The 19,116-nt window shown below is 38.2% G+C and overlaps 3 protein-coding genes across 15 annotated transcripts; 1 reads left to right on the plus strand and 2 right to left on the minus strand.

The window, feature by feature from the left end:
* Window positions 1–497: 497 nt before the first annotated feature.
* On the minus strand, window positions 498–2,930 carry LOC122419482 (uncharacterized). Of its 5 annotated transcripts, none has more exons than XR_006262905.1 (8): window positions 2,770–2,930; window positions 2,551–2,668; window positions 2,192–2,337; window positions 1,874–2,123; window positions 1,636–1,773; window positions 1,468–1,540; window positions 1,165–1,359; window positions 498–1,032 (listed from the first exon to the last, which is right to left on the minus strand). XR_006262905.1 is itself a non-coding variant. In XM_043434083.1 (5 exons), exons 3-5 carry the CDS (start codon window positions 2,258–2,260, stop codon window positions 857–859), a joined length of 495 nt encoding a protein of 164 aa, XP_043290018.1. In that variant the 5' UTR covers window positions 2,261–2,330; window positions 2,551–2,668; window positions 2,770–2,930; the 3' UTR covers window positions 498–856. The 5 variants fall into 5 exon arrangements, 2 of the variants coding, with proteins under 2 accessions (XP_043290018.1, XP_043290017.1); XR_006262904.1 differs by having other exon boundaries at window positions 1,137–1,359; XR_006262906.1 differs by having other exon boundaries at window positions 1,137–1,359; window positions 1,636–1,802.
* Window positions 2,931–3,394: 464 nt separating this feature from the next.
* LOC122419481 (WD repeat-containing protein 13-like) lies at window positions 3,395–6,157 on the plus strand. The gene is made up of 4 exons (XM_043434080.1): window positions 3,395–3,871; window positions 3,943–4,634; window positions 4,722–5,014; window positions 5,157–6,157. Exons 1-4 carry the CDS (start codon window positions 3,757–3,759, stop codon window positions 5,401–5,403), a joined length of 1,347 nt encoding a protein of 448 aa, XP_043290015.1. The 5' UTR covers window positions 3,395–3,756; the 3' UTR covers window positions 5,404–6,157.
* On the minus strand, window positions 5,878–18,830 carry LOC122419480 (uncharacterized). Of its 9 annotated transcripts, XR_006262903.1 has the most exons (11): window positions 17,663–18,482; window positions 16,830–16,963; window positions 16,401–16,421; window positions 11,270–16,173; window positions 10,245–10,491; window positions 9,789–10,019; window positions 9,621–9,633; window positions 9,145–9,271; window positions 8,774–8,848; window positions 8,672–8,688; window positions 8,533–8,578 (listed from the first exon to the last, which is right to left on the minus strand). XR_006262903.1 is itself a non-coding variant. In XM_043434073.1 (10 exons), exons 2-10 carry the CDS (start codon window positions 17,748–17,750, stop codon window positions 7,445–7,447), a joined length of 7,086 nt encoding a protein of 2,361 aa, XP_043290008.1. In that variant the 5' UTR covers window positions 17,751–18,030; window positions 18,699–18,830; the 3' UTR covers window positions 5,878–7,444. The 9 variants fall into 9 exon arrangements, 8 of the variants coding, with proteins under 8 accessions (XP_043290008.1, XP_043290009.1, XP_043290007.1 ...); XM_043434073.1 differs by lacking the exon at window positions 9,621–9,633 and adding an exon at window positions 18,699–18,830 and having other exon boundaries at window positions 5,878–8,688; window positions 9,145–9,286; window positions 17,663–18,030; XM_043434074.1 differs by lacking the exon at window positions 9,621–9,633 and adding an exon at window positions 18,568–18,824 and having other exon boundaries at window positions 5,878–8,688; window positions 9,145–9,286; window positions 17,663–18,030.
* Between the last annotated feature and the right edge of the window lie 286 nt (window positions 18,831–19,116).

A 19,116-nucleotide genomic window follows, 5' to 3' on the forward strand; every position in this document is an offset into this window, starting at 1 on the left:
AGTTTCGAGCATTGAGTAATTCTCATAAAAACTTACATTCCTTTTTTACTATTTCCTGCTTCTAATGATACTGACGAATTTTTCGTTGAATTTTGAATCTAAATTCGGAAACTTCAATCGATAATAATATCGACGAACTTCCTCATTTCTGTAAAGACACAAATTTTCGGTTAAAGGAGGCGAATTTCATTTTCATAGTTCAAAATTATGAATGGGGACCGATGTATTATTAGGAGTTTCTTCTCTTCTTTCCCTCGCGAATTTGACAACTGAGGAAGAAATAATTTTCATATCAATATTTATTGTGCAAAATGTATGAATACCTCACGAAAAAAAATCCTTTTTGCGACTAATAATGTTGTTGTTAAATAAATAAGAAAAAAAATGAGAAGCACCAGAACCAATATTTGTCACGAATATGACTAGAGGACTAAAGGAGTTGGAGATCAAGAATTTTGGTATTCAGTTGAAATCAATTATTTTGTTCCAAATCCATATTCTCATGAATATTTGAAAGGTTTTATTTGATTTTTCATAGAAATTGTCGACATAGATGCTTACGCCTAGCTGGAATTTATTTACCAATAAATATAATCGGTCATTGAGTCGTTACAGAAAAAAATTATCAAGAAGATTGAAAAAAGCGCATTATCTGATAAAAATTGATTAACTAAGCTCAGTATATAGATTTATAGATTCTCCTGTTACCGAACAACGATTTCGGTCGAAATCTTATGTAGACAAAAAAAGCGGATGAGATCAAGTTTTTTTCAACTTTCACGAGTTGGAGTCTTTTTTTGATTTTTTTCCGTTTTTTATAACTCTTTTTTTTTAGAATTTGTATTTATGTCGATGTTTACGTGGCGTCGGAGACCGTGGACTGTTCAATCGGTGGTTCCTGGATGTTCGCGAGGACAAGAAAAATACTGTTTAAGGCATCCGGCAAATCTGGAGCGGTAAAGGAGTCACGGGTGCTTATTCTTGTACGGAAATCACGAACGACACTTGCTCCATGGCGGTCTGCTTTGTGATCTGTAAAAATGATGAAAAATATGGAATCAGCAGTTCTCTAGTGTAAATAAACGATTCTTTGAACCATTTTTCGCTGGGTCATTTCCGCCCGAGCAAAAACTCACTAATTTATATTTCATTTCTTATCATTACTCTTTGACGCATAACTCGCGTTTATATTCAAATTCGTGAGAACCGGTGGTGTCAGATGCTCAACGAAAGCTTGGAAGCAGTTCTGCGACAAGAAATTTGTTAGGAAATCTTGGATATACTGGTTCAAATTTCTATGATGTATTGAATCTTATAGCAGATCTAGATCCTCCTCTTCTTCATCCTCATCAACGATACCTTCAATTCCAAATATTTGAAAATTAGATTTCCGAAAAATGATCAATTTCCTTAACATAGAAAGTTCAAAACTTATGAACAGTTTGAAAGGAGCCGGAAAATACTTACGAAGTAAATCAGAGCCGTCGTCTGGATCAAGTATCGTGTCTCCACCGTTCTCGTCATTCCCGCTATCCAAAGCCTGCATCGTTTAAAAAATAATTGTTTTTATGAATATAGAAAATAATAACTCAGTCAATTTCTCATTTGACAAAAGATAAAAAATACAATACGAACCTCGGTGTCATTTTTCACGGCAATTGCTTCCACATCAGCCGACAATTCATTTACAAAATTTCACAATTGTGACAAGCACAGGAATGATAGTCCACTGAAAAGGTAGCGTGAGAAATTTGCTTCTCGTTCTAACGCCGCCTTCGTTATGTAAAAAAATTGACTCGTTACTTTTTTCTCATTGAAACTCAAGTAAATCCAAAAAAACCAAAAATCTGCGAATCCGTGAATATCTGTTCACCTTTGACTGTGATCTCGTTCAATCTCGTGTCATTGTTAGTCACACGGTGCTCAAGGACGTTCGACAACGCTGTCATCATTATTTTCCTATCATAACCACTGAAAAACAGATATTGCCACTCTATAAGCGACCGGACCGTTCTAGTGAAATATATTGTTAAATCTCTTGCAAAGTCAAGCCTGCATGGTTTTGGGTGTGATAGTTCGCAGTGCCAAAGAATCTGACAGTGGTGAACCCGAACAAAATAAATCTGAAATGAAAATCAATAGAATTTCGGTCATTTGCAATGAAAGGGGGTAGCTTTTTATTATGACTCACCGGAAATTGAAGCTCTTTGCTGAGAATATTTGAGGCAGCAGAAGACGGTGACCTTGTGTCTCGCCCCATTGAAAGATGATAACGCCTCCTAACAAATACGCAAGAATCTATATTCTGCTTGTCCGTCCAGGATGACGTCCTGAAAACTTAGAACAGAACTTGTTCAATTCTCTTGGCAATCTTGTTCTTCACTTCTCACCCTTGTTCTTCACTCTCGTAGAGCGGATTGATATATATCATTGTTCTACTCATATTCATTGGAATACTTAGAGCTTAAGTTATTATATCCACTGTATAACGAGGGAATGAAATTTGTCAAAAGAAATGACAAACAAGAATGATTTTGTCAATTTTATTACCTTGCAATCCAGGTTGAACTTGATTTTCCTGAAGTAATACTAGAGGTAAAACTCTGATTGCAATTAAACTGCAGCTCTGTAAATCGCCGGATATTTCCTGATACTTTGGAGGCTCGCTCTTGAGGAAAAAGATTTTTATGAAAGATTATTTCAAGAATTATTAATTATGACCATTATTATTATTAATAAACACTAATTAATCACATCACTGATAATTACCCTATTTACTTTTAATTAACCATGATTCATCATTTATTGAATTGCACTCCGCACGCAATAGCTCTTCGGGGATCATAACCTAACACGTCAATATACGTGCAACCTGGGCAACCACGAAAACGTGCGTATATCTATATATTCATATCAGCGAAATTTGTAATTTCGTATTTTAGAGTGATTATATTTTTTAAAAATGTCTCAATTGATCTAACAATCACTACCAAACGATTATAAAATGGTTTCAGTGAAAATTAGAAGAACAGCGATATTTTTTGAGATTGACTGCTCTGGGTGAAATGGCCGATCATCAAACATTTTTTGGAATGTCTTTCTTTCTTCTTTTTACAATAACTGTGATCAAACAAACGTATATTCATCACCGTCAAACGATTCCGCGTCGATTTGACCCTAATTAAACCTTGCTACTATAAAAATATTAAAAAATTGGGGCTAACTTTTTTCAAATTTTCAATTTCGTTTTTTAGAATTATTATGATCAAACAAACGTTTTAATTGATCAAACAAACACCGTCAAACGACCCTCAAACGATTCGCGTTAGAAAAAATTAAAAAAGTCGAAATAGGGGGGCTAAGTTTAAGTACCCATTGGTCCGTCCGTAGACCTTGAAACGCTTGAAACCTTGAATTCGTGTCTGTAAGTTGGCTATGATTTCGACGTTGAAGCTAAAGCCAAAAAATAACAAGAGTGGGGGATCTGGAGTGTCAGACCCCTGAGCCATGTAAACAAATATAAACGAAGACAACAACAAAATTTATAATTATTGAAACGTTATCATTGAATGAAATGATTTTTTGAGGTTATTGTCATGAGTCTGAACCGTCTGAACGTCAGATCACGTCAGATCTCAATATCGAAAGCAGCTGTTTCCGAAAGCTGTATACGTGTTATTTAAAAAATACGTTTAACTTCGTACACCTTAAGCGCTAATATTGACTAATTTGAGAAGTAGTTGGAAAAATAACGATATGAGTATACATTCTACTGTCGCTCCTCAAAAAATGGGGCCGATGTGGCAACAGCAAGTTCTAGCTCTTGATGCAAAATACAACACATCAAGAGCTGCTAATCATTCAACAGTAGGTGCGTATTAATGAACGGTGTTTCTACCGTATGAAAAATGTAATTTATTGTAATGCTGCTTCTTGTACCAGGGTTGCTATACATTCGTCGTCGAAGTCAATTATTACGTGAAAAAGATCCAAAAAATACAGAGACACGATTACAGTATTTGAAGCACAGAGCAGAGTTATTGCGCTTACGTTATGGGAACTTGTCGGATCAAGTGAGTCTAGGATCACGAATTTCAACAAACGTATGTCCAACAGAAACTTCTTCAAGCAATAACTGTCGACAAGAAAATATCATGGGTTCTCTAGAAATCGAAAATCGTTTCGCTTGTGTGGGCATTCATCATATTTTTGAACACCACACAGCGCCTATCTGTGCACTTAAATTTGCAAACAATGACAGATCAAAATTGTGTTGTGCCTCATATGATGGAACAATTTCCATATGTGACATTACCAAGGAGTCGCTAAGTGTAGTAGCTCTTTTGGAGGGTCACAAAAAAGCTGTTACAGCCATAGACTGGAGCATATCTAATGATCTCATTGTTTCTTCGTCTCTTGATTCCACTCTTCGTCTTTGGAGAGTTCAGACTGATTCACCACCTGTTTGCCTACGGGTAGTCGGTAACCGGCTTTCGTGCGAAGTTTTATGCTGTGCTTTTGTACCAGCTAATAACAATTTAGTGGTTGCCGGTACTGCGAAAGGATATCTACGGCTTCTTAATGTATCAACAGGAATTTATACACCAGGTGGAAGTTGCGCAATTGGAGGAAAAGTCAGAATGATACAAATCTTATGCAAACTTTAAAATTCCATTAATGAAGCATAGTAATTGTAAGTTGATTGTTGTTTTTCGTTCCAGATACTCTCATTGGTGTGCGAAGAGAGTGGTGGTTCTCTAATGTGGGCTGGCAATGATCGGGGTAACATTGTTTCATTTCGTCTGGACTCGGGAACGGGAAGTCTTGTGAAACTGACTAGAATGAATGGTCCTGGTGGAGCAGTGACCAGTTTATCTTGGCGATCCTGGCTTTCCAGAGAAATTCCATTGCCCACAATATTGGTCAACAGTGCCTGTAATCTTGTATCCCTTTATCTAGTGGCAAATCGGTTGGGTGGTTTGGCTCTTTGGCGACAATATCCAATCAAGCATCGGTAATACACCATTATAGCGAAACCTTTATAGGGTCTTTTTGAAGAAATTGATGCATTTATTTCAAATTCTGTTCAAAGATAGAGTAAGCAATTCGACCGAGATACCAATTTTTAACGATCTGCTTATTTTTTTAATATCCAGACAATACCCAATACGATCGACATTTTGTCCGCAAATGGGTGCTTGCTTAATGGCAAGCGGTTCCGAGGATGGTTCTATTCACTTTTTAGACTCAACGCGAGACGGAAGTGTGGATCGCGTCAATCGGCTTCATGGACATTCAGCCCCGACCATTGCTCTTGCGTTCAATTATGACGAATCGTACCTCGCAACCGTTGATCACCAAGGAATAGTTATTATTTGGCGTAATCAACAGCGAAACTCGTGATGATCAAAGAAGGGTAATCTAAATCAGCATTGATTTATACTTGAAAAATACAATTTCTTAATCTTTAGTGGACGGGACTGGTCCCTTTAGGGACCACCTGCTTGGTTGGAGACTTGTCCTGAGGTATACATTCGATTTATACATATATGAATTGCACGATTTGAAAGATGTCGATTTGAACTGAAAATTTCCCGTCCTCTAAAGGTTAATCGGGTTTTGTTACACTATGCATGTATATTACACATCTCATCCACATTCTCGTTAAAAATTCATCAAATTCCTAAGTACATTATTCATAAATGCAGAGTTCAACCTTGATTTTTAATGAATAAGAGAACAGAATGTGCATTGAGGAGTAGCAATATAAAATGTCATCTTAATGTACTAAAAGTTTACGATAGAAGAGAAAGTAGATGAGAAAAATTATATGAAGGGATTTGTAGTGAAGAGTGTAAAAGAAGTCCGTACACCGTATATAGTAATATATTAATTGTCCTATATTCAAATGCAATAACTACAAATTATATATATATATATCGCATTGTGATCGTGACATGATGAGTTCTCAAATGAAGAGAAAAAAGTTTTATCTGTGTAAACTATATCTGCGATACTAAAGCTTCCTGTTTTATAGAGTTACAAAAAACGAATGAATTCTTTAGAATATTATATTTTTGTTTAGCGACATGTTTGTCATTGGGCCGGATTTAATTGACTGTTTATTGTTGGACAATAAATATTATATCAAGTTGGAGATTTATTCGTGACGGAGTGAGCGAAAAAATACATATGCACATGATTGTAAATGAGCGAAAACATTTGCGAAATTTTTTTATCGATAGAGGTCAATTATTATATTTTATCGAAACACCTCATCTCCCTTTGTGGACTGCAATGCATATTAGTTTGCTCGTTATTCGCGAAAGATATCATTTCACATAATCCGTGATCATCTTAGTCCATTACGCGCACATCACAAGTAAGAATATCAAAATTAGCTCGCTCTACCGTTATCACATTTTTTTTTTGCTACGCACCAATCCAAGCTCATTGCAATTTTGATTCTCACAGAACTTTCTCTGGAATTATTTTACGCATTGTTCGCCGCTCTCGGCTTCCTTTCTTTTAATAAAATAATACTTTTAAAAAATGAGAATCATGTAGAGAAAGAGAGAGAGAGAGAGAGAAAGAGAGCCTTTTTTACCTCTAGCAAAAACAAGTTTGAAAATGAGGAGTCAAAACATTCTGTTCTTTGAAGAATTTATAATACCATTTTTGTCATCCCTTTTCACATCCCCTTAAATAACTAATCAACGAATACGAACCAGATCATGAAATTTCGTTTGACCACAACGTAGACAGAACGAACAAAGAAGATAACGGATAATAATAATAATAATAATAAATTCAACAACGTTTAGGCACGACTGTTTGTCAACGCATATTCCACTTTTTTCTCATTCCCCGTTTAATAATATTTACACGTGTAGCAAAAGATTCCGGCCAAAAAGACGACCAATCTTTCAGACGAGATTCTTCGACCCCCAAAAAATGTACTCTTTCGAATTTAAATGGTAGCTTGAACATTTCAATGCACCTACTTTTCTTTTCTCGGATCGTTATCCTATATTATAAGCTATTTACAAATAATTAAAAATTGATGTTTTTGTTTTGTGTATTCCGTTAGATATTTATCGCGTAGAGAATAGTTCCGCATGTATTTCAGTGCGACAAAATCTATCATTTCGTTTGTCAAATATTTAGGACGGACTCCGACAACACGAGTCTCACCGCGAGACGAAAAATTCGCACACTTCGTTTTTTCTAGAGATCCTAATTAATCAGATTCCTACCTTTTCTATATTTTGTTTTTGTAACAACAATGTTTCCAAATGTTCAATAATATTTATCGACAATAATAATTAAATATTAATGATTATTATTTATAAATAACAATTTGCAAATTATTATTGTAGATCAATAATTATATTCGCTTTCTATAGCAATTTTATCAGTTGTGCTGAAATGCCGGGTTGGACGGCTACGATTGCGTCAACGATTGGACCATTTCCGTTTCTTTGATTTCACCCATGTTTTTCCCATTTTTCGATGAATCATTAATCGATGTGCTGACGACGAGTGCACTGTTAGCGGTATCGTTACTACTCGAAGGAATTACAGCTGCTTCCAAAATTGATATTTCTAAATGTTCATACTTTCTTGGATCTTTCCGCGTCTTCCATTTCGAAGATTCTTCTTTTTGGTCCCCGCAGTTTTGAAAGTTTTCATCCGTTGACCTGACCTCTAGCATTTTCTCATCGTTACCAAAAGTCGTTGATTCTTTCACATCTTTCACTTTATCATCAGCATTTTCATTCGCTACTTTTCCATCATCTCCGCAAACCGCTTCATCCTTTTTTTCCCTTTTATTGTTGTCGTCCTCGTCGTCGTCTATTTTCGATGTTTCGATCACAGACAAATTACAGAGAATTTTCAGATTTGAACTTTGTTCAACAACATCGATATCGGAACACACTTTTTCTTGCGAGTCGATTCCTTCTGTGTCACAGAGTTTATTTTCCGTTTGTAGTGGATAGTCCTTATTTATCGACGTTTTCAACTTTTTCGTTTCGTTATCACATTTCGGAGTTTTCTTGCCACTTTTATCAGCGCTTTCATCAATATTGTGAGAATCGACTTCGAGTTTTGTTAAAGATTCTTTTCCAGCACGTTGGCTGTCAGGACTGGGAAAATCCCTTGCGGCTTCCATCATATCAGCTCTATCTGGATTTTCAAGATTTTTCAAGTTCCCCAAATGTTTCTCTGTTTTGAGGGAAACTTTCATTTGTTCAGATATCGTTCCAATGTTGTCGACATTCTCGGATTCTCTAGGTAGTATCTCTGATACTACTTCCCCGTCAGTTTTTGTCGATCCATTGGTAGACAATAAATTTAGTTTGAGACGATCTCTGGTGTGCCTCAGCTCTCCGAGCTGCGCCTGTTGTTGGCCTTCGTTAAAATCTGTGCTGCGTGAATTCCCATTGGCTTGTGGCAATGAAACTTCCAACGGTCGATCGTCGATTCGGTCTACCTCATCTTCAGAAGGCCGTAGATCCAGGACGTCTCGAGGCGACGTCAACGACGACGAAGACGATATCTGGTGTTGACTCTCGTGCTGTAACAACGTTGTGCTCGCTCCAGGAAAGAACTGGCTCACGTACTTACCGTCACCACTTTGAAACTGGAACGGTCGATTAGAACTACTCACGTAAAATTCTTCGTCCCCTTGGAGAAAAAACAAACAGATTCCAAGTAAAGCAAGAAATGAGTAAGTATCTTTGATTATCCAAACTTTGGTTCATTCATTTACCGGCACGATTCGTCTCATCGTATTCAATCGGGTAGATATCGAGACGTGCAGGTTCGTTCATCATGTCTTCCCAGTCTTGAGTTGCAACATAAAAACATGGACAGCTCCATTAGAAGTAAAGATAAATCCACGTTTACAATATAGTATAGGAATTTGTTACAGAAATAGGAAAAAAAAAGACCCAAGTCATAATAGCAAACCAAAATAACGGGAAAAATTTTCAGGTCAATCAAGTTTTACATCCATTATTTTAAACGTCGGTCAGCTTCGAAGGCAGATGGAAAATTGAATTCGAAAGTGTGTCAAATTTATTTCAAATGTAAGCTGCAAATTTTATGTGCAAGTTTAAACATGATTTAAGATTGATTTACCAGTGTACGAAGTTGGTTCCCACGTGGTCGCAACTTGCCCCTGAGCATTGACCACAAGAGTCTCCTTTGGATACTCGTAGACACAGTGATACCGTTGCTTCTTGAACCAAACGCTTTTCTTCTGATCCTGCGTGTATAAATTCTTCACGATCAAGTAAAAAAAAAAAAGATTTTTTTTTAATCTATTCAACAACAACAAAAAACCAGTTAAGGAAACGAATAAAGTGCACACAGCTTTTTTAAAACAAAAACGAATTATCTTCAAATTGAATAATGTTTATTATTTGTAATCGAAGAAAAATATATGATATTCGATCATTTTAAATTGAGTAGCTTTACTGAACGAATGAGAAAAATAAGTGACCAATGATTTTCCGTTTTTTCATCAAAAGACATAACACGACAATGCTCATATATAATGAATAAAAATACAAACTGTATTTTTCGTCTTTGTCGGAGATGAAAGTTTAACACACCTACCAATTCATCCTGGCGGCACGTTAAGTACAATGTACACACTTTCTTATTAGGTATAATTTTTCATTGTAATATTTGTCTAACATGTAAAACGTAGCTGGGACGATTTTGATGACTAATAATCAAGACGAGCGTCAACTGAGATTCAATAACGAGCGTAAACTCACCCCAGTCTTAAGATTTTTCTCAGGAGATCTAAGAGCAGACCGATGAGGAGCCAACGTCGCATCCCAGGCTGACGGCGTGAACTCTTCCTCTTCCTCGTCATCTTCCTCCTCGCCGTCGTCACCTTCTTCCTCCGCTTCCTCGTCTAAATCGACTTCGGTCTCGTGGGATTTTGGCTTAGACGGTGGACTGCGAGTTGCAACTTTCTCCAAATCCCCAGCATCATCGTATCGCTGGTAAAATTGAGTGAATACGTTTGACGAGCATGAAATTTTTACAATGTTAAACTAAAAATGAAAAACTTTATTGAAACACGAAAAAAATTGATAACTGATCTTTTTTTTTATAATAATTTGTGAATGGATTATTTCGCGATTAGGTCACTATTAGTGAAAATAGGGTTAATGCCAAAGACGTACGCTTTCATAATTGCTCACCGGATTTTATCATTAAAATACCTTCCAAACGAATTCGCCAGAACTCGAACTATTCTCTTCTTCATCGTCGTCTCCCTCTTCGACTTCATCTTCACCCTCCTCATCATCCTGACTGTCCCAATCACGGTCGGTACCGAAGCTCGTGCTCATAAGATCATCCTGCATTTGCAGAGGGAGTGGAAATTGTTGTTGCCATTTGCTCTCTTCCTCGGGACTTGGCAGAGGTGCACCTCCGCTCCCCAACCAAGTTTTTTTATTACCGAAGCCTCTGTGATTAATCACAAAAAATGTTAAAACACAAAGCTTGGGTATCGAATTTACGTAATGATTAGTAGCAACTTCTTGCTTTTTTTCATTTCATCATTCGGAATGTAAAATCAATTTATGATAATTGATTATTCGTAGCGCGGTATATTGTTGAATTGAAGGTTGAGAATGAGAAGTGAATTACAAAAAAAAAATAATATTAACCCTTAATAGTCACACGGGGTATATTGGAGCCCAGCCGTTTTTCGACCGACGATACCAAATAGAAATTTCGAGAAAATGGGACTTGTGGTGCCCTCGGTCGATAGTTCGAACCTTTGAGAAGAGAGCCTCATCGCTATTATTTGAAAGGGCCCGTTAGTTTAGGTAGTTGGTAGTCGATTAAGTCAGACCGTGCGAAGATCCGGGGTCCGATCCACCCCAGCGTGACAAATTTAACTAATACTACCTGAAAGCGTGATTTCTCAGGTTTATAGAACGAGTTGATTTTTTCTCGATTTCTACATCAATTTTTGTGAAAAAAATCATTTTTCCTGCATTCTTTTCTTTGACATTTTTTTTTTTAATATTAAAAATAACACGAATAAAATAAAATCGTTATGGTCGTTTCTTAAAGGTTCTAAATACATTGCAGTATTTTTATTTTATTTTTTTTTTTACAGTTTTTTAATTATTTATCGTCCCCCAAAGTGAGTGGGGTACTTTGGACCCCGTGTGACCATTACGCCAGAAACTTGAGGAGGTGTGACGAGTAAGGGTTAAGTAAAATCTTTGCAAACCTGTTGAAATGGTTTTGTGGATATTCAAGATTTTCTTCATCGGAAATGTCGCCGTGGGAGGTGTCCCTGTCTTCATCTTGTTGAGAATCTAAGGTTCCAACGTTACCCCCATTGGCACCAGCTTCAACGATGATCGCCCGATTAGTTAGGGTGTCAACGACAAGAACGTCCTCGGACAATGCCGAAACTCTAGACGCGATTGAGGCATCGGCGGATTCTTCTTTCGAGAAAAGAGACTCGGAAGTTGCAGCGCTCTCGCGCTCTTCCAAAATGGGACTCAAAGGAGTTCCATAAATATTATATCGAATAGATATATCGACGCTCGAGCGTTCCGGACTCGAATCAATTTCTTCATCTTCCCCCCAATGTTTGGCAGTCGTTTCTGGATTTATAGACGCCGTTGCCGTTTCCGTCTCATCGTGCGGATCGAGCGCCTCGACAACTGGCATTTGAGCTCGTGGCAGTTTTTCCGTCAACTCGTTTCTTATCGCCGTTACGAAAGCTTCGTCGAGACCAAACGAAACGTATGAATTATCGCTCTTCAACGACATCGTCGAGCTATCCTCCTCATTGTCGTCGTTAATCTCGTTGATATTTTCTCTCCAAGACCATTGTTCAACGTCCGAATTTAATGGATCGCGTTGTATTAGTGCATCAACGGAAATATTCGAACCTCGATTCTCATCGCGTATCAACAGTAATTCGTTCGAAGAACATACTATTTTATCGTGATTTTCTATCGTTGAATCTCCGTCGTCTGCTCTATCGACGAACGTACATAAATTTTGACTATCTTCGGATGAGTATTCAAAAGCGTCATCTCCCTGAAAATTTCTTCGTTCAGCTCCATGCGGTAAACATATTGAGTTTTCCGTTTCGGTTTCCGTTTTTTTTTCTTGAGCTTCGAAACTCTCGTTCGTTCGTAATTTGTCTTGATTTATTGATTCGAAATCGGTGATCAGTGTTTCGGCCCGTGTAGAAATTTCCGCAACGTCTTCGCTCCGGCTCGACGAAAATTCCTCTTCAATTGACGGACTCGTCAAGTTGATTATCTCGGAGTCACTGCCAGCAGGAGGATTCTTCAGTTGCGTATTCCTAGAATCTTCCTCAAGCGGTAAATTCGAAGAGCAGTTTTCCACATAATTTATTTCGTTGGTTTTACTGTCTATATTATGTGATGAAAAACTTTTCGATTCTTGAGAAAGGACTTTGGAGATATCGTCGAACGAAGCGACCTTATTCAGAGCATCTTTATCGGAAGAACTCGTCGAGTCGCTGACTACGATCTGAAGATCCAGAGATCCATCCGTAAATGAATTGCGATCGGTTTTTATCGGCGAGATTTCGCTGCTAATTGATTCGTTTTTCATGATATCCGAAGGCGTCTCTGAGGAATCAATATTCAAACGAATCAATTCGGCTGAGGAATCCGTGCTCGGTGATTTATCAGAAGTTTTTATCGGAGATTCGCAGCTTGAATGGGCCCCTCCTCCCACCATTAAATCTTCTTTTTTCGAACTCAAGCGATTCTCCTCGATTTTTATTGAGCATTCGTCGCTCACCGAATCAACCTCCATGCTTTCCAACAAATCAGCCGAACTCGTATCATTGAAGTATTCAAATTTTGAATCTTGATTCGTGTCGTCCTTGGAACTGAAAAAATGATCCAAGAAATTAGCATCGCAAGAATTAGCTCTGACCGTCTCTAGAATATCCGTCGATTCCGTAGAACCGTGGGATTCCGATATCGATCTAATTTTTTCAGCAATCTCATCGGTGTCCTCAAAATGTAATTTTTCATTTATTTCCAAAGAGATTTCGGTGTCGTCAATTTTGTCTGGATCACGGGAGTTTCCGTAATACTCAGCATCAAGAATCGTATCTAACTCAAACAAAATTCGCATTTGTTCTTCTTCGGCCGAGGCGGAGAATAGCGGTGACGAATTTTTCAGGTTTACGCAAGAAATTCTCGTGCCGAGTATTTCGATACTCGATAGTACCTGTGAACCTGGAATCGGGGACTCTTCTTCCTCGCACGATTCTTTGTCACGGAAACCCGAATCTGAACTCCGCTCATCGTCCGGGGTTGACAAATGTTTACGATCTTCCTCATCGTCGACTTCGTGCGACGATCTTTTCATTATCCCAGCGGGTTCAAGTTCATCGCCGACTGATGACAAATCTTCGTCAGCATTACCGACCGAATAGTTACAACGAGATTGTGGCGTATCCGGAGCGGAGTCTTTCACGTCATGTCTCTCCTCGTCGAGATCTTCGCAAGTTGACGAATCTTCATTGTACTTTCGACGGAAGGGTGTTTCCGGCGCAGATAACGAGCCTCGTAGGACAACACAATCATCCGGATAATAATCCGTCTTTTTTCTCATTTCTTCTTTACGCCTGTCCCGTAATCGTTGACCCGAAATCGAAATAAGATTATCGTTGCGTCGTGGAGTTGCAGGAGCCGATAAACAGGCCGCTGAAAAATTGTATCGTGTACCGGAAGGACACGATGAAACAGGGAAACTTTGCAACGATTTTGGTGTGCTTGATCCAGAGTTTGAATTTTTTTTGTGAAAACCGGCGTCTTTGTCGAGCGGAGCTGTTGACGAATTATCAAAATAGAGCATTCGATCTTGAGCGTATTCATGAAAAATAGTGACATTTTCAACGAAAAGAGGGTTTTTCTTTTCCAATTCTTCACCCAGAGCGTCGTTCCACAATTCAACGTCGACGCTATTCGGCCCATTGCCAGTTGTGTCGGTCAACAAAGGAGGAGCCTCACGACTTTCAGATACGAGAAATGCATCCGAAGGGGCTTTATCTACTGGGTTCACTGGTGTTGAACTACGTTCGGGAATATAACGCAAAAGTGGAAGATCCGGATTACCTTTGGAGACCAATCGCAAGACGACGGGTTCCTCGTTTCGCAAAAATTCTCTTGTATCACTTGAATTTTTGTCACCGCTCGTCGTATCTTGCTCAATTTTTTCAACAACGCGTTCTTCGTTTTGAAAACTATCGTCTTTGAGATTGGGCTCACTCGAATCTGATGACAGAGGATTGCCGCCAAACGATAATCTCAATATCGGAGTTTTTCCCTGATGACTGGTGAGAGTTAATAATTTGGGCTTCTCGATAATTTCGTTAATTTCGACACTTTGTACGATATTATCTACAATTTTCACGTTTTCATTGACCTTGGAGTCAGTATTTACGTGATCCATCGTACTTTTTGTCGTTCTCGTAACGAAGCTATTTGCAACATTAGAGGGATCGCGTAGTTTCCTCAGAGCTTCGTCAAATTCGTCGGCGATAACGGCACCGCGGCGGAGATCACCGTCGCTACCCGACGGTGGTAAACGTTTTTTCATAGGCTTATCGATGTTCTGCGGTCCCAGCGAAGATTCGACATCGGAGTCTGAATCAATGTGGACGAGAACCATGAGATCGGCTACTGACTTCGATTTTTGTTTAACCTTTTCTGTATAAGCGCCACGCTCGACGCGACCCCTCCAACTTTCCTCCTCGGTCTCTGATCCCGACTCGGTTTGACAAATGGTTTCTCTTATGCTCGCACAATTAACGACAGGCTCTTCTTCGGGTCCCAGACGAAAGTTGGCTCGTAGAGAATTTTTATCAAGGTACGAATTCGCCTGGCACAGCCCGGAGTCCATGCTCCCTCTGAGATCTTGTAAACTCGCACTTTTATCGACGGAGCATGGCCCATTTGGCTTTAAATTTTCCCATCGTTGCTCGAAATCTTCCATCTTTTTTCCACATAGTATTTCTCGCACGTTTCTCAGGCTCGAACGCTCGGTGGGCGCAAATTTCCACGTTGCTTCTAAAGCTTCTCGAAAATTTGCCGGCAAGTCGTGTTTGGCGATAAATTTATCAACCAATTCAACAGATTTCTCGCTTCTGGGGGAAAATATTAATTCGATAACTTGCTCATCGCAAAGATGGTCGTAAGGACGCTCCGCCCAGCTAGCTATTTCCCACAGCAGCACACCGTAACTCCAAACATTCGCGTGCGGTGTAATTGCTCTCGTTTCGATCGTCGTTTCCGTGCATTCTAAGCTTTCCGGGGCTGACCATCGTATCGGCAAGGCACGATCACCCACGATGTAATAATCGCCAGGATATTTCTCGACCCCGACCCCATAGTCGCCCAATTTAGCGGTTAAATCATGAGCCACGAGACAATTTCTTGCAGATAAATCTGTATGAGCAAATCCATTTTCGTGCATATGTTCGAGGGCGTTGGCAATATTCAGCGCCATTCTCATCGGTACATTTTCCTTTCGGAGGGCATCACCGGTCTCGCGATTTTCCAGCAAAAAATTTTTCAGGTCTCCAACGGGACAAGATTCAAAGAGCAAGAGAAATGGATCAGTCTCCAGGCAAAAACCCAAAAGTTCAAGAACGTTTGGATGTCGAAGTTTTAAATACGGTGTCGACTCCCCGAGGAACCACGATTTTTCTCTGCTCGTTGCACCTTCCGTTAAAATCCTTACGACGACACCACGGTTTTTCCCCAACATCGTGACGTTTCCTTCCTCGAGTACTGTCATCCCTTCGACTACTTTGCCAAACCAGCCACGACCAATTTCACGAAGATATTTCAACTTTTCGCGGGGAAAATTTTCACCTTCGTACCACTCGTTTTTCCCTCGATTACGTGATATTTCATTCTCTTCATTGTCATCATTGTTATAGAGCGATGACGATGGCGGTTTTAAAGCTGATCTTCCATCCGTATAATTGGACAACAATATCTCATCAAATAAAATCTTCTCTCTCGATGGTGTTGAAATGCGTCGTGGTACTTCGAGTTCGAGACTCGAGGAAGGCACACGCTCGATTGTTGTTTCCGTTCCCGCTGTACTTCCATCCTTGAATTCCTTAAAATTCAACAGAATTTATATGTAACTGTAACATATTTTATTGACAGTCATTTTCCAACTATTCGGGGCACAAAACTACTTCTAGGCTCATTCTTCTGGGTATTTAATGCTAAAGATACATTCTTCGATCGTGATATTCTGTTTATAATAGAGGCATATCAAGCGCTTTCATTTTACTAGTAACTTTCTATTTAATTGGTAATTTTTTTTTCGTTCACCGTTACCTTGCCTGTTGCAGCATCGTCCTACAATTGAAAGAAAGAAAGAAAAATATCGTTTGGAGTTTTCTTCAATGGCGATACTAACGCGCTTTGAATTATGAGAAAAAAAAAGCGAGTGTCATTATGTTTTATGAAGAATCAACCTTTATTACTCAATATATCACTCGTCGATCCTCCAAACAATCAACATTTTTGTTAATTATTGCTGTTTATTCGTAACTCAAATTAGTTTCCAGCAACAAACAATAAGCAATCAAACGGTTAATGATTTCGCATTCATTAACGAATGTTAAAATCAATCATCTACACTGAAAATTACAACAGCTTGCTTTTCTTCATCACTTTCACTTCCTTTATAATCAACCACATCGGTCAGTTATCCGTAGATGTGCAAAACTTTGTTTCGATAACCTTAAGAAATATATTCTGTACCTGAAATCCTTTTGGACGGCGCTGTCTCTGACAACAGAGACATCCGACAAGAGTAGATGCTACAACGACGAAGCTCAGAATCCCAAGAGTATATTGGGGCCAATATTCCCATTGTACTTTCCAGAAATCCGAGTCTTTGTTGAACGAAGGTTTCATCAGAATTTTTGGAAAAAAAATTGTTTTTCAAACACTTATGTCTATATATATATAGGTTCTGCGTGTTATAGGAGGAATCTATCAATGATAAAACTTCATACGTTCTTAATTCTTAAATAAAAAGTTATTTCTTAAATGAGGGAAAAAAAAACATCCACTGTTGTGTATATTTTGCATCTTCGACGTTTGATTTAATTTCAACTCTCTAAGAGTGTAGAAAGTTGTTAATTATAAATAGATGAATAAAATATTAATGAAGGGAAGGTGAATGAAAAAATTAAGTTTTCAAAACTTTTTTCTCATAGTTTTAAAACTATCAGAAAGAACAGATATTTCACATGGATTCATTTCACGTATACGTTTACAAATAACAAAAACATAAGTTTTGATGTGCTATTTGAAATATTTTTGAATAAAATAAAATTGATCATATAGTTGAGACCCTACCAAGAAAATTGATACTTTTACTATCAAAAAAAAAAAATTTTTATTTCTCACAATAATTGAAAGAATATTTATTTAAATTCGTATTAAAAATTTCACTTATTCATCCAATATTAATTATGAGAGGGATTGAATGCAACTTTGGAAAGAGTTCGGATGCACTATTCTAAAACTGATGGGAGAATAAAAATTTGGTCAAACATGTTCTCTCAGCGCATATTTGTGGTCTGTACCTGAGGCCTGTGATGATTCAATGGGAAAGGCAAAAAGTGTTGGCACACCTTTCAAAAGGTACCAGCAAATCCACCTCAAGTCAACCATCGCAGTTTATCCAAAATACTTTCTTTTTGTCCACTATTCCATCATGACGAGGATAAAAAAAACATTTTCATCCCAAAATGTCTAGAGCACTGTCAAATTTCTTCCACTTCTTGCTACTAGAAGATCCACTTCAAGTCGATCATCGCAGTTCATCGAATATAATTTCTTTTCGTTCACTCTTCCATCATGATAAGGAAAGCCAAAATATTTTCTAGCTACTTCCAGCTTTCTTCCACTTTTTGTTACTAAACGGTCTAGCGCGTTCCAGTAGGAGAATTTTCTTTGATGATATAAAAAACATTCAAAAGAATAAGCAATCACGCACAGTCACGATGAACCTTAAAATTGTCGAAGAGAAATATAGCGAATATCAACAATTCATTAATTGATCGTTTATTGTAGTTATGTCGTGTATGTAAATAACCTGGAACTATGTGTATGGAGGGCAAGAGTTTATCGCGCTCACGAAAAACCCGTCATTTTGCATTCCCATACATTACGTCTTCTATTGTTAGATTTTTTCTTTAACTGTTGATTCGTTAGTAGATAAAATAAGATTATTGCAATGATAGATTAAAAAACTTGCACACCAGTGAGTACGGGAGAAAAGAGAGGGAAGAAATAGATGAAAACGATGTATCAAAAAGACACGGTTCGTCTAGCAGGTAGGCGTGTTATGTGCATCTGTGTTTAATCACACTCCGATATATCACATATATAGTAGCAAGTTAAACACACTTACACGCACACACTCACATGTATATATTTTCTAATTTGCAAGGAAGCAGAGCAAAGCCAAGATCAAACTAGCAAGCACCCTTTACGCTCCACTATTCTTCCGCTGTCAAATCTCATCGTTCATCATTCACTCTAATTGTTTTTTATTCAACCACCATAGTGTCTCAATAAAGGAGCTATCAGTATTATTATTATGGTTATATTCATTACTTTTTCCCGTGCACTGTTTTTCGTCATTCGTTCCGCAATTTGCCGTCGCAAGTCTCTCAAATCTCTTTTTTGGGTTACGTTCTCTTATTTAACATCCCCCTCCGTCTCATCTCTGGGAGACTAGAGGGAGGAAGGAGACCGAACCGACCGAACGTATGGTAAATGGTCCCTCAAATGCGTTTGATTAACGAAATTTTTACCGTGGCGCTAGCATACTACTTTCACCACTCAAGAGGAAGGGGTTCTGTATATATTTGGCAGATAAAAATGATAAAACTCTTATTTTCTTATTCGAATGATTATCTAATTGTTTTCGCAAGTTTTCGAAGTTATTGAAATAGTTTTCGAAAGAATAATACATCAAATATTCTTTCGAAAACTATCGCAATAACTTCGAAAACTTGCGAAAACAATTCCA

The sequence above is a fragment of the Venturia canescens genome, chromosome 1 (assembly GCF_019457755.1).
Source record: "Venturia canescens isolate UGA chromosome 1, ASM1945775v1, whole genome shotgun sequence".
Classification (NCBI taxonomy): Eukaryota; Metazoa; Arthropoda; class Insecta; order Hymenoptera; family Ichneumonidae; genus Venturia; species Venturia canescens.